Here is a 13,073-nt window from a genome sequence, read left to right on the forward strand (position 1 = left end):
GTATAGAATTTGTAAGCTTGCAGTGCGTATACATGTTACGTTTATGCCTATATCCTTAACGTAACGTAACGTAACGTGACTTAACGGATCGTCCTCAACGCGATTGTTTGTTTGGATGCTTGTTTGTACGACTTGGAATCTTATTGTTAGGATTGGACAAGTTAAACGGATACCGAAGATAACGCGAAACTGACTGTAGTGTACTTCTTGTAACGAATATACGTATAATACAGCGATTCATTTTCTTCGTGTTGATACAAGTCGCGCGCTTTATCCTTATTATTATTGTTATTAATATTATTACTATTATTGTTGTTGTTGTCGCTGCTGCGTTGGATTCGGATATCACGTGAACTCCGCGTAATATTTCGCAATTTGAGGATTACAGATGCTTTTAGGTTTGAATGAGACTTGGTCGTGATTAAAATAACAATAAATATATTTAACGAGTCGATGTGGTGATAAATTAAATATGTGATCGGTTTATAATACGAAGTTCTCTCGTTGGTAGATTTTTATACGAGTATAGATTAAAATTTTTTTGATAATAACTCGCGGAGTGAATAATTGAAAGAAAAAAATTGAAAGAAAGGTAAGACACGGGTCATAAATTTGTAGGATGCGGACGTGAGCGGAAAATACGCAGCTAGGTACTTGTGAGGGTTGGACGTAGGAAAAGTACGGATAGAAAATTGAAAGATCCGGCGAAAGTCAGCAGAAAAAGTTTCGGAGCCGAACGTGTGGTTGTTAATTATCTCTAATAGAGTCTAACAGCGAGCGTTTTAAGACGTAACAATTATAGCAGCACGCTTGGGGATTTTCGTTGTTGCGACGTACGCGTGCATGCATACATTAGTACATACATACATACATACATTCATGTATGACGGTACGAGTTTTTATTCTTATTTTTGTCTTTATGTGGTTACAGCTCTTTAGAACGTGCGCAAAATGATGGAAATGCATAATTAAAACGAAAGAAAGTGTGCATTAAACACGCAAAAACCAGTTGCAGCTGATACTGCATAACGATTATTAGTAAATATTTATTATATTCGCGTATTTAAGTGGAAATTTTAAAACTCAATCTCTCTATCCAAGTTTATATTATAAATTATATAGGTATATAGAACGTATATTGTGCTTGTTGATAATTATTATCATACGTTATTACACGTTCAACGTATATATTAATATATTCATCTCGTCGTCGTTGTTGATAATAATAATATTATTAATAATAATAATAATAACAACAACAACAACAACAATAATAACAATAACAAAACTGTTAATAAAAATAATAATAAGAATTATAACAACGAGAATTGATAGGAAAAAAAAATTGTAACAACGAATCGTGTAATCGTATTTGTCAGTGACGAAGGTGAAATGAAAAAAAAATGAGGAGGTGAAATGATAAAAAGTCAACGATAGTGAATTACATTGTGCATTATATATTGATGGTAATTACACATCTGTCGTAAATTATTTACGAAGTATGATCAAGTTATACCAAAGAGTGTCAAGTTGTACGTGGTGATACAACATCATTATCATCCTGTGCTTATACATGTATGTATATTACATGTATACATAAATATAGATTTATACATATATATATTATATTATATATATACATATATACGTGTGACAGTGCGTGATTAGTGTTTTCCCGATGACACGACCTTCTTCTTTAAACCAGGATTATACATTGCATACTTGGATAATACTCATCGCTTCACTGTCGTATCCCGTTGTCGCGAGGCTGTATTAGACAGTTGCGCTGACTTTTCGGTAAGTCTTTTAATATTTTTACGAAAGTTGTTTCTTACCCGCAGTTGTGTGTTGGTTATTTCAGATTTTACCTTTACGCGCACTGTTGGAAGAAAAAAATGAACAAGTAGGATTTAGTCCAGTTACAATGAAACGATACAAATTTCAAGTACAGATGTAACACGGTGATGTAATATCTTGAATGAATTTTTTTTTTACTCCTTACTCCATGGTTGAAATCCGTGGTAAATAATCTCATTTCAATATTTCAATTCAATTGCTGGTTTTGTCTTTCGTTTTGAACGTGTTTAAAATTATAATGTATTTAATAATTAGACGATGATGTTACAGATTCTTAAGAAAAAAAAAAGAAAACGAAGATCGCTCGTTTGAAATACACAGCTATTAATAAGAGTTTCACCTAAATCAATATTAATCGTTACTCGTGTATATAATGTGACTGTAACATCGCGCTGTGCGTAATCGTTATCGGCGATAAATCGATAGGCGATTTCGATATCTACCTGTCGTCGGTCTTCCTCTTCCATCGACGAGGACGCGAGTGACGTCAGGCATTCGGGTCAACGGGCCAGAGGTTACAACCGTTGTGTTTTATCATCTTTGCAGAAAGCAGCGAGTGTCTTGCCATTAATGCCCCCCTCCAATTCGCATATCCCTGACTTATCTATCGTTTTCGCTCACCGCCCGCCAGCCGTCTATCTCAACTTATACGCTGTGCAGAGCTGACGTTACGTAACGCTGACATACAGCAGTCTACCAACCGGCAAATATACATACGTGACTGGAAGCCCGTCGCGGCTCCGCCCGTGAATATTTTCAAACGATCCTTACGGCGAATTCTATTAGACACAGCCGTCGTATGCTTTCGCGGACTTTTTCGTAGAGTTCGTCGAGACGTTGAAACTTATTCGACGTTCACTTTTCTCCATCTCTAGGTGTGTTTTGTCAGCGTTCTCATACGAGTGTTTGATTCCCCTGTCAACTGGCCAACAAATATCGTTATAACTTTGAAACTATTTAACCGATTGTAACCGTGTATGTAGCCTAAATTTTTTCCAGACGTTGCAGCTGTCCGTAGGAAAATAAAGAAGAATCTAATTCGATTTGGTAGTTTGAGAGTTATAAGCGAACGTACGGGCAGGTAGACAGACGGAGAGACTTTCGGTATTATATGTAATACACATGTGTGTATTATATATAGACGTGTTAACGCGTCTAATCGTAAGCCAAGATTTCTTTTGAAAATGGCTGCTCGCGATCAGCCGCGATGAACGACGGGTGGATCGTACATGCAGATCGGTGACGCGGATCATACGGATGCGCAGTAGTTTGACGATGAGCGGTGATCGTACTTTGCAGAGAAGTCGGAGCGTCGCGTCGCGTTCTTACTTTTGGTTGTTCGTTCAAGGTTCGCAATTCCACACATGCGTACGGTATGCGCGGATTTGGAGAATCGACGTTAACGGATTGTTTATGTGCGGTCAGGATTTTTAATTCGATTTTACTTCGAATCGGTGCTGCGTTTTTTCAAAAATTGATTTATTTCATTTTATTTGCAAGAAGAAAAAACAAAAATCGTCGAGGGTCGGACAGTCGCGTTTGTCGGCAAATATGAGAGCCTGTATGTTTCTGAGTAAATGTAAAAATTCACATCCGTTAACTTGTTTGGTTTAACGGAGATTATGTGCTCTGTTGTTTATAAAATCTTTTTTTTTTAATTATTTTTTTTTTTTTGCAAGCGTGTAAAGCGAAGCGCACGAATTCGCCAAAGTTAGTTCGGTAACGCGAAATCGAGTTGGTGAAGTTATTGAAAATTTTTACTTTTGTTATAATTAGACTTCACTTTTAAATTCTCGTCTCTGTGTATTTAATAATAGTATGCAACGTATAAGTATTTCGATTTTTTCTTTCTTTAACGGAAATACAAGCATCGCAAAAGTCGTGGTTTCAAAAGAATGGAAACGTCGTATCGGGATTGGTAATTATTATTGCAATGTTAGTACGTTGTTTCGCATGATTGAGATCGGCGGATGGTGAAAAAAAAAAAAACAGATTGACGAATCCAATATTCTACGCTCGTGGAATAATTCCGCGAACCAGTTTCAGCATGAGTAACGTAACGCTAGATATTGGCGATGGAAATTTTATTTCTTCCTCACACCGTCGTCGTCGACATATCGCCTTAAAGAGTTACTCCGTTTCCGGTCTGTGACTCACGTTTTTTTTTACATTGTATGTCTACATGTTTCGCAATAATCGGGGAATTCCCATAGATTTTTCAAAGAAATTCTTCGTATTTTTCTGATTCATATTTATGTACGTTGCGTAATTGATGTACGAGGCAATGCAGACGGATTAATGCATGCTTAAATATAGGAAATCTGTGAAAGTCTATGTTTTCCCCCAAAATCAACGGCGTTACGCCCATTAAATAAGTATAACGTAAGAATTGAAAAGAGGAAGAAAATAAGTGTAGGTAGAAACAGAAAAATCGCATGCTTTTTTCCTAAACATATTTTACGGCTTACATTTGCAGAGCAATAAATTTTGCGGTAGTGTCAAGTTCACGTGTTATAATCAGCAGCTACGCAAGAGCATACGTGCGACGTTATCGTATAGGTAGTATAATTTTTCTTAATTGGTAGAACGTTGATAAAATTTTATCTCTTATTTGTTACGGTCGGAAAAAAGCAACCGGCGAAGATTGGATAACAAGGGGAAAAAAGATTCTGTGACAACTCGCTACTTGTAGCTAGGCTAGCACAAGCTGCATGTGTGTCTTCGTTGTCCCTGAGAGATCCCGCGGGATAGTCTTTGGGACGATGACTTCGTCTCACGATATTCAGGCGCAAGCTGTGTGCAAACTGGTTTCAAGTAATTTCGCGTTTAAAAGTTACCGCAACGTTCGGATTTTTTTTTTTTTTTTTTTTAAACTCACCGATATGTGTCAAGGCATCAACGTCCTCTGGGACTGTCTCGAGTCTGGAAATTTGAAACGATTACCAATTGTTGTTACGAAAAATCCTTAACAGTGGGATGTACAATAATTTCTCCCCACTGTTGCAGATTTGAGTAAAATCTTGACGATCTTAATTTCTCCACCGTATTTTTCTCCTTCTATTTGTCGCGGAGCACGATATAAAATGGAATTTAATTCAGGGGTGGGGTGAGAAAACAATTTACGATTTGCCGATTTTCATAAATTATTTATACTTCCTTCAGTTACAGATACAACAACTAACCGTATTGTATAAACGTATATACATGTATAAACGACTGGTATTATTGTACCACGTTAGAATGAGTTCAATGTCTCCCATGCAGGCACGTGTATGAATAACGTGAAAAGAGAGACTGACTTTATTCCTTACCATACCTATAAGCGTGATGAACCAGCGCTACGCTACTCCGCGTTACGCATTCGAAATAAGATAAGGAGGAAGAGAAAAAAGGAGATTGAGGAAAACGGAAAGCGATTTTCTCCGAGCCAGCCTTAAGTATGATTTATTAAGGGTCGTGCAGGGCGGCGTCGCGGCGTTATATATATATATATATATATATATGTGTGTGTGTATATATGTACCTATGGAATAGTATTCGTATACATATATATGTATGTGTAACAGATGAGTATGGAAAGAAGGAGGGACGAATCGACATCCCTTTTGTGATTCTATAACTTCGCTTGGAATACTATCGATCCTCTTTATCCCCCGTGTTTCCAACTCTGTATATAGATTATATATGTACATACATATACACCGCGTAAACAGTAGGAGAAAAACACCGCGCTAACTCGTCCCTTTTCAGCTCAATCCTCTCTCATCCCTCTGTCAGCTATTACATACGCAATTATAAGTAATCAAACTTTTATAACTGTGTGAATATTGCACAGGTGTCATCAGGTATTATACCTGATGCATTTTCCACCCACGTCTACAGCTACATACTTAGGTGTTATTTATAATAATACACGAATTATATCGTATAAGATCGTTTAAACTTCCCGCGCTTGTATACAATTATACATACTATTGTTTATATCCCGTTGTAGTTTGCCTTTTCGTATTTTAAATTATACTCCTGACGTTCAATTTTCAAAGCCCGTGGTTTTTCTTTCAATCGTTTTTATCTCAAGGTGCCGTTTGTGCCGCATGTGTGTATACGATTATTGAACGAATCTCTTGTAGATTTTTTATTATAAATTTTACGAAACTTTATCGTCGTTGTATAACGATCCGAAAATTCAACTCTCCTCTTCGTTTTCCAAACGCGTATCGTCTTCCACTAACGCCGATTCGACACGCGTTAATTAACAACGCACTTCGAACGTGACCGATGCGATAAGAGTCGAGCCTGTCCCGGATCGGCCTACGGATAGAATAACGTTGTTGCTTCTATCGCGTATTATAACTTTGACAGGGCAACGACCAACGATACCCATTATGGGTCGTCTGTCCGTGCACAGAGACTAGGTTTTATCTGTTATACAATGTGTCATAAATACTCTTCGTAAAAATAAAGCAGTTCCGTTGCGTATAACATCGATGCACCTTGGATCGATTGGAAGAGAAAGAAAAAAGAATGTATCCTCTTTTTATTTATCACGTCGCCTACTTTGTTAGAAACTATTGACATTTTCGCGGTAAACGTTAACGCGCGATTGATATATACTTGAGAAATATTTCAGTTTCGCAATGTTATTGATGCGGTTCGATTACGTTATTCAGTATATATTATACGATGCAAGCTGTGATTTCGGAGAAGCTAATCGTCAAGCTCAATGCACGAGTGCTTCTTTGTTCCACATACTCGACGAGCACTGTGTTCAATAATAATTACTGCTCAGAACAATGTGTCGATATGATAATTCTGCGAATTTGTTGAAGACAGCAAATGTAATATGAACCGTTCGCGTTTCGTTATTTTTTCTTCTGGAAGTTTTCAGCTCTTCTGTATCGCGTAACACGCGATATACGATTAAATTAGTCCGGGTGTTTTTTTTTTATTTTTTTGTTTTTGCCTACTCCGTACGTATGTACGTTTTCATTTCTTGTTTTTAATTACCATTCGACTCGAATCGGTTATATAAATTTCTCGGACGAGAAGAATAAAAATTTGTGAATCACGAACTGCAGGCGCAGATCGTGTCCAGCAAGCGACGCGACTGAAGTCGGTGACTTGATGTAATTTTACAGGTTTGATAAGAAAATGGCTATTTTGTTACTTCGGTATTATCCCAGTGTTAAATTAGCACGATGTACGGAGTTTGTTGTGATCCTGCATCACTGGAAATCTCTGGAATAACCAATTCGTCAGTCAAATTCATAGTTACAACTGCATTACGAACTTGAATCTTGCAACATGTGACCCCACAGATATGAGTTCGATAACGAGTCTAATTGCAAGAGTATAATAAAAGTTGTTGTTACGAGTTCGTTGGTTGCCTGTTGCTACGCTACATCCGAGAGCCTGAATAATATCGGTGGTAATTTCCGTTGATATCGACTACAAAACAATATTGAATCAGGTCGAAGTTTGGAACGTCGTTGTACCGATCCGTCTTTGGAGAAAGTCGTAATTTTGCTACTTTAAGATTATTTGAAATTAGTAAACCGTCGACACGGAATCAACAAACTCAGATTTTGTAAATTCAATTTCTTCAGGTAATCCAAAGGTGCAAAATAGTAATTTTTGTTTCAACGTTTCGATATATCATCGTCACTTCATACTCGAACACTACCAGCACCTGCGCCGATGAACATGGATTTGCAAAATTGGCGTCTAACAGAAGACTCCGCGGGTAGGCGCGCGTATTTCACCCATAATGCATTAGTCGTCGTTACGCATGGCGCAGGGAAGGTTAAGGACGAGGAGGAAACGGTTCAACCTTCGAGATGTGAAAATAGCTCGGGCAGTCGCCGCTACGACACGAATCGCACCTTCACCCCGATACTAGATGGCGGTGCTTCGACTACGGGCAAGGGTGTCGTAGTGGTGTAGTAAACTCGAGGCGATTCAATAACTGCCGGACGCCCTCCTCCAACCTTCTCGAACGAGTCAATAGACGCTAGCCGCCGTACGCTGTTGATGCCTTGACGATGATTATGATAATTATCGCGATGGTTATGATAACGACGAGTTACGCGCGCGATTACGATTTGTTACAACGGAACCGGCCGATATGTATTACGTGTATAGGTACGTTGGACTGGTTTGTTCAACTTTTTTATTTTTTATTTATTTTTTTTTACTTATTCTTCTCACGTGCCCTTTGAAAAGATAGTTTTTAGCCTGAAACGAAGCCTCGTGAAACCGGAACGCGGTTGCGAGTCAGCCGGTTTGAATTTTTCATTAACTCTAAACCGAAATATCTCGAAAATTGTACAAGTTTGGATGCTGTTTTTGGTTTTATTTTGTAGATGATTATATTTTTTATAAAAAAGGTCGAGATGTATGTAGTTTGTTGTGTTATATGTTAGTTTTATTTTCACTCTAGTTCGCACCTGTTGACTCGCGATGTATACTTCATGTTCGTATTGCACGTATACGTATAATAATTGTATAGTAAGCTAGTTTAAAAAATAAAAATTTCGCATGTATCATAAGCGCAATACATTTTGGTCGTTTATAATTGTGCGATCAAATTATCGTCTCAAGTCGTCGTCACTTAGTGTCGTCAAGTACGACGAATTCCTAATACGTTGTTTTCCTGAGTGAGAAATTTTTGTCTCATCGAGTTGTAATACGACTTGAGACTTTATCCATCTATCGTATAGAACCTGTTTGATCAAAGATGATACAGGTTTTCAATTCAATAAAAAGTCTTGTTCAGTTTATCGTACAGTCGCACAACTTGGGTATCTTTTTTCTCCTCTCCGTCTCTGTCATTGAAGAATATATGTATATATAATATGTATAATAATTCCATATTCTACTCAATTATCACTTTGATATATTATATTAACACGGAGGTGTGATATCCCGATACATTGAGAAACGAATACAGCGTATGTACAGGAGGTATATGTATGAAACTTATTTTTAGCACTCGTTAATCAATTCTTTTTCTTCGTCTTACTTCATCGTCCAAACTTGGGCTATATATTTTTACCCTATATCGTGGCAGACGACAATTGCCGATTGAAATTGATGCAGCGACGACGGTCGGCTTACGTGCCTTTTTTTACAAGATCGACGGTAGTAGTATGGAAGAAAAGTAGGCAGAAACAGAAAAAGGAACAGTAACAACGGAACCTAACATATTTCATAACTTGCGAAACTTTCGAACATCCCTACGTAACGACAGTTCCTTTGTACACGCGGTGTATCATACATGAAATTTAAAAACCGTATTATGTACATTGACTGCTGATTTTCATTTCATTTATTACATGTGTATACAGGTGTATACCTATATATCGAGTTGCGTAACATTGCGCATTACGATTGAAAATCTTTTTCTTTTGTTTATTGTACGCGCATTTTCAATAATTGTCAAAATATAATCACTTGCATGCGTTAGTAATATCGTACACAGACGTCATAAACGTCATGTATCATCGTTGTTACGGAAAAGGTACGATGATTCATTCGGATTCTATTGCGACTGAACATTTTATTTCGAGAGTTTTACAATTATCCGCAAAAGTGAGGGAAACGGGAATAAAACAAAGTCCTATAAAAAAAAATAAAAATAAAAAAACGTGTTGAAAACGAAAAAAAATTGTTACACGGATAAGTAAAACGCATGGAATCCGTTAACCGCGTATTCATTGTCGTGAAAAAGATTATGTGAATGTCTGACTGAACGAGAAGCAGCGAACCAGTAAATTGTTATGACGGAGTAAAACAAAGGAAAGAAGAATTGAGAGGAGGCGAGATAATTGGACGAAAAACGTGAGCCGTCGTTCCGTTATGTCGGACGATGAATGCAAAACTTGTTATTATATGCATACGTAATATATGTATGTATGTATGCGTTTTATACTATTTACGTCGGAGTTATTGTCATGACATCGCAACTTCTACGCAGCTGCAATAGTAAAAGTCGCGACGAAATTTCAAAGAACTCATTAATGGAATTAAAAAATTAAAAAAATACAATCAGCGAGTTTTGTGTTTGTTGCGCGAGTGTCACATATGGGGAAATCCCTGGAGGAGATGCTGATGACGTTTAAGTTGCAATGTATGTTGTATATTTGTTTATCGAGGAACGAATATCGGGGATCCAGGCTTCTTCGACGTTGCTGCGAAGATGTTATGTAGGCCAGGGTAGGCGAGTGACGACGACGATGACACGGGTCTTATTTTCGCCATAGCGTATACTGTACATACATACATAAATGAATACTCGTTACTCAACATACATTTTATAATCCTTCGTTAGATATTAATCGAAATTATTCCCTCGTACAGAGGTGAGTTTTTTTTTTTAAATCTTTTTATTTCTCTATAACCGGTCGTCGTTATTTGCTTTCGTACAAAGTCCCTAATCGTACTAAAAAACAGTATTATCATTTTCGTTTACCAACTTCCTTGTATCGACGCTGCAAACCCGGCGTGCTTTGAGTATTTTTATTTACTTTTTTTTTATTTATATCGTTTATATAGCAAAATCAAGGAAACGCAGCGATAATAAAAAGTCTGCTTGGATATATACATACGTATACGTAAGATGACTATTCGTTATAAAGTATAAAATTGTCCGAATGATAGTTGATTAATTGCTTCACTCATTACCCGTATCCTTGAGTATTCGAATTACATGTGCAGACGTGCTGATTCAATGACGAGTTATTTACAAATCTCGAGAAAGAATCGAGAGCTATGCGCACGGAGTGAAGAGTAGGTTTTACTCAAAACTGTAGGTAAAGGAGGGCACGTCACGTTTATTGGGAAAATTTACTTCTTAAAATGCAGAATTTACTCTAGAAAAAGTGAAATCCGCTGTGTGCAGTGTAAAATCTGCTACATTTATAGTAAAAAGTATAGTTAGCATACTGCAGTCGTGAGCAAAATCTGTTCTTTTTCCTACTCTCCCTGTGCGTATAAATAATAAGATTTAAACGTGTAATGAGAGAAAAAAAAACGAAAAAGAATTTTCTAGTATAATTTATAAATATCTGTCAATACTTGATACAATAACAAGGAAAATGCTTCGAGATAATTGCAGTGGCGATACGTGGAAATACATGAAAATAAAAAATATCATTAAACAAAAAGCGAACAAATAGGAACAAAGAACAACAACAGGCAATAGTGCTTGATTTTCATTTGCCGGTGTAAGCGTAAAGCTATTTTACCGAGCGGTTGAGTTCATTCATTGATACATTCTTCGATCTCTTGCACGTGGCTGCTGCATACGTATTGTATTATAGACACTTGCCTATTCATAGGTAACCACAAGTATGTATCAAGTGTTGGGTACACACGTCAATTCTATACGTAACATGGTATACGCCGCTCGTACTCACTGCTTTACGCGAAATAATATCGTCAGCTTCTCGAATTGAATCTGAAGCGATTCTGAATAAAAATGCCTGCAAACTTTTTTAGTTTTAGAAAAAAATTTTTTTAATTCCTTGCGCAATGGAAACGCAAAATGAGAAAGTAAGTGTTTATGTTTTTAAATTAAATTCGTTTTCTAATTTTTGACGCTTTTAATTTATGAAGATTATGTCGTGACGTCGATTTGCTCGCGCTCTGTTTATGAATCCAAATTTTTTTTTGTCACATGTTTTATCCTGTATCTAATTTTTTTTTGTTTCCAATTCCTTATTGCAAACGTAGAAAATACTATTATGCAATAACAATTGATAGCATTACATTTTTTTAACATTCAAGTAGGTTTGATAGTTGACTGAAAAATTGGTTACAACCTATTAAATGTCCAACGGTTAGTATTTCAATCAATTGATGCGTTATAAGTATACGTTATTATATTGCAAACACAACAGCTGTGTGTCAAGAAGATTATCATGTACACCAAAAAACCGATTATATTCTCCACCGCGTGTGATGAGTAGTTAACTGAATTTCTGCGCATCGCTGATATCGGTGCTAAAAATAATTGAGATAACGCATACATGTATGTATAATATATGTACACACATACGTTTTATATGCACTTTAACGATACGATAAAACTGTTGCAAGCAAGGTATGGAAAAAAACTTGCATTTTTTAAGGTAAACGTTATTTTGTTTGGGACAAGGTCAGCTGACCAATGAGTATCTCTTGATCCAAAATAAAAAAAACAACAAAAAAAGAAAACACCTTATTTTGTCTGGAGTACCGTTATTCGTAATACGATTTCGTCTGGTTTGTTCGGCGTCATCGTTAAGTTAAAGTAAGAAAGATGGATATGGAAAATAAAAGGAGTAAAAAATTCGTTGAAATAAGGTGTTGAAATTCGCGGTACGTGTATTTTTCGAACGATAAATATAAACTCTTGTTGCGCTAATTTATCGCAAATCAAATGCGAATGAGACGAAATCTTATTTTAAATTACACACCATACGTAGATGACTGATATTTGTGATGTATACTAAAAACTCCCTGCAGTTATAAATAATCACGTCAAACGTTACAAAACGTCGCTGCTAACTAATTATTCATATCGCACCGAATATTACGCGAGCAAAATAAAAAGTCGTAATTTGATTCGCTTTCAACGCTTCAAACTTCCTGTGTCTTAATTTTGTCACATTTATCGGTAAACGAAATACATATTTAGGAGTAGAATGTAATAGTGGTAATTTTGCGCATATTTACACACGAGTGTAATCTGTGGATGAGTTTTATTTTTTTTCTTCATTATTCGTTAGCAGGATTTACAGTTACATTGGATAATTTTTCTACAGTATTGCAACGTTTGCACTTTTGTTTTTATATTTATCTTCGGATTAAACAGAGACGATACAATGAATAAAAAAAACACTTCAGGAATACGTGAATCTTACATGCAATTTGTCAGTGCCTTGTATCTAATTTCCAGTCCTTTAAGGATAATGGTTAAGTCACTTCTTACCGACCGCGTCAAGTGTCGGTAAGTCTGCAGTCGGTAACTACCGATTATAAGTATTATCACCTTATAACTTTGCAACTATAATTTTCAGCGCGTTCGTATATTTGAGGAAATAAGTTAGTCTTTGTCGAACGTTTGAACTGCCGTACCAGTGTCGTCGGTTGCCTGTGGAAACACTTCCCAGGTACTTTCCAAAAGTATGAAATTGCAAACTTCTGGCGGATCCTATCATCAAATACTTTCAGCT

The 13,073-nt window shown here is 36.6% G+C and overlaps 1 protein-coding gene across 8 annotated transcripts in view; it reads left to right on the plus strand.

Moving 5' to 3' along the window:
- LOC107221296 (AF4/FMR2 family member lilli) overlaps nt 1–13,073 on the plus strand; it is a 206,422-nt gene that overhangs the window by 79,418 nt on the left and 113,931 nt on the right. Inside the window, exon 2 of one of the 8 annotated variants that reach the window (XM_046744522.1) lies at nt 1,336–1,797. The exons of 4 other annotated variants lie outside the window; for them this stretch is intronic. Coding sequence is in view for 1 of the 4 variants with exons in the window: in XM_046744520.1 (XP_046600476.1) it covers nt 3,753–3,775 (23 nt within the window). In the remaining 3 variants the exon portion in view is untranslated. Of the gene's footprint in view, nt 1–1,275; nt 1,798–3,737; nt 3,776–13,073 lie in introns of those variants that run through there. 3 more of the 8 variants (XM_046744523.1, XM_015660239.2, XM_046744520.1) reach the window with 3 other exon arrangements.

The sequence above is a fragment of the Neodiprion lecontei genome, chromosome 6, assembly GCF_021901455.1.
Source record: "Neodiprion lecontei isolate iyNeoLeco1 chromosome 6, iyNeoLeco1.1, whole genome shotgun sequence".
NCBI lineage: Eukaryota > Metazoa > Arthropoda > Insecta > Hymenoptera > Diprionidae > Neodiprion > Neodiprion lecontei.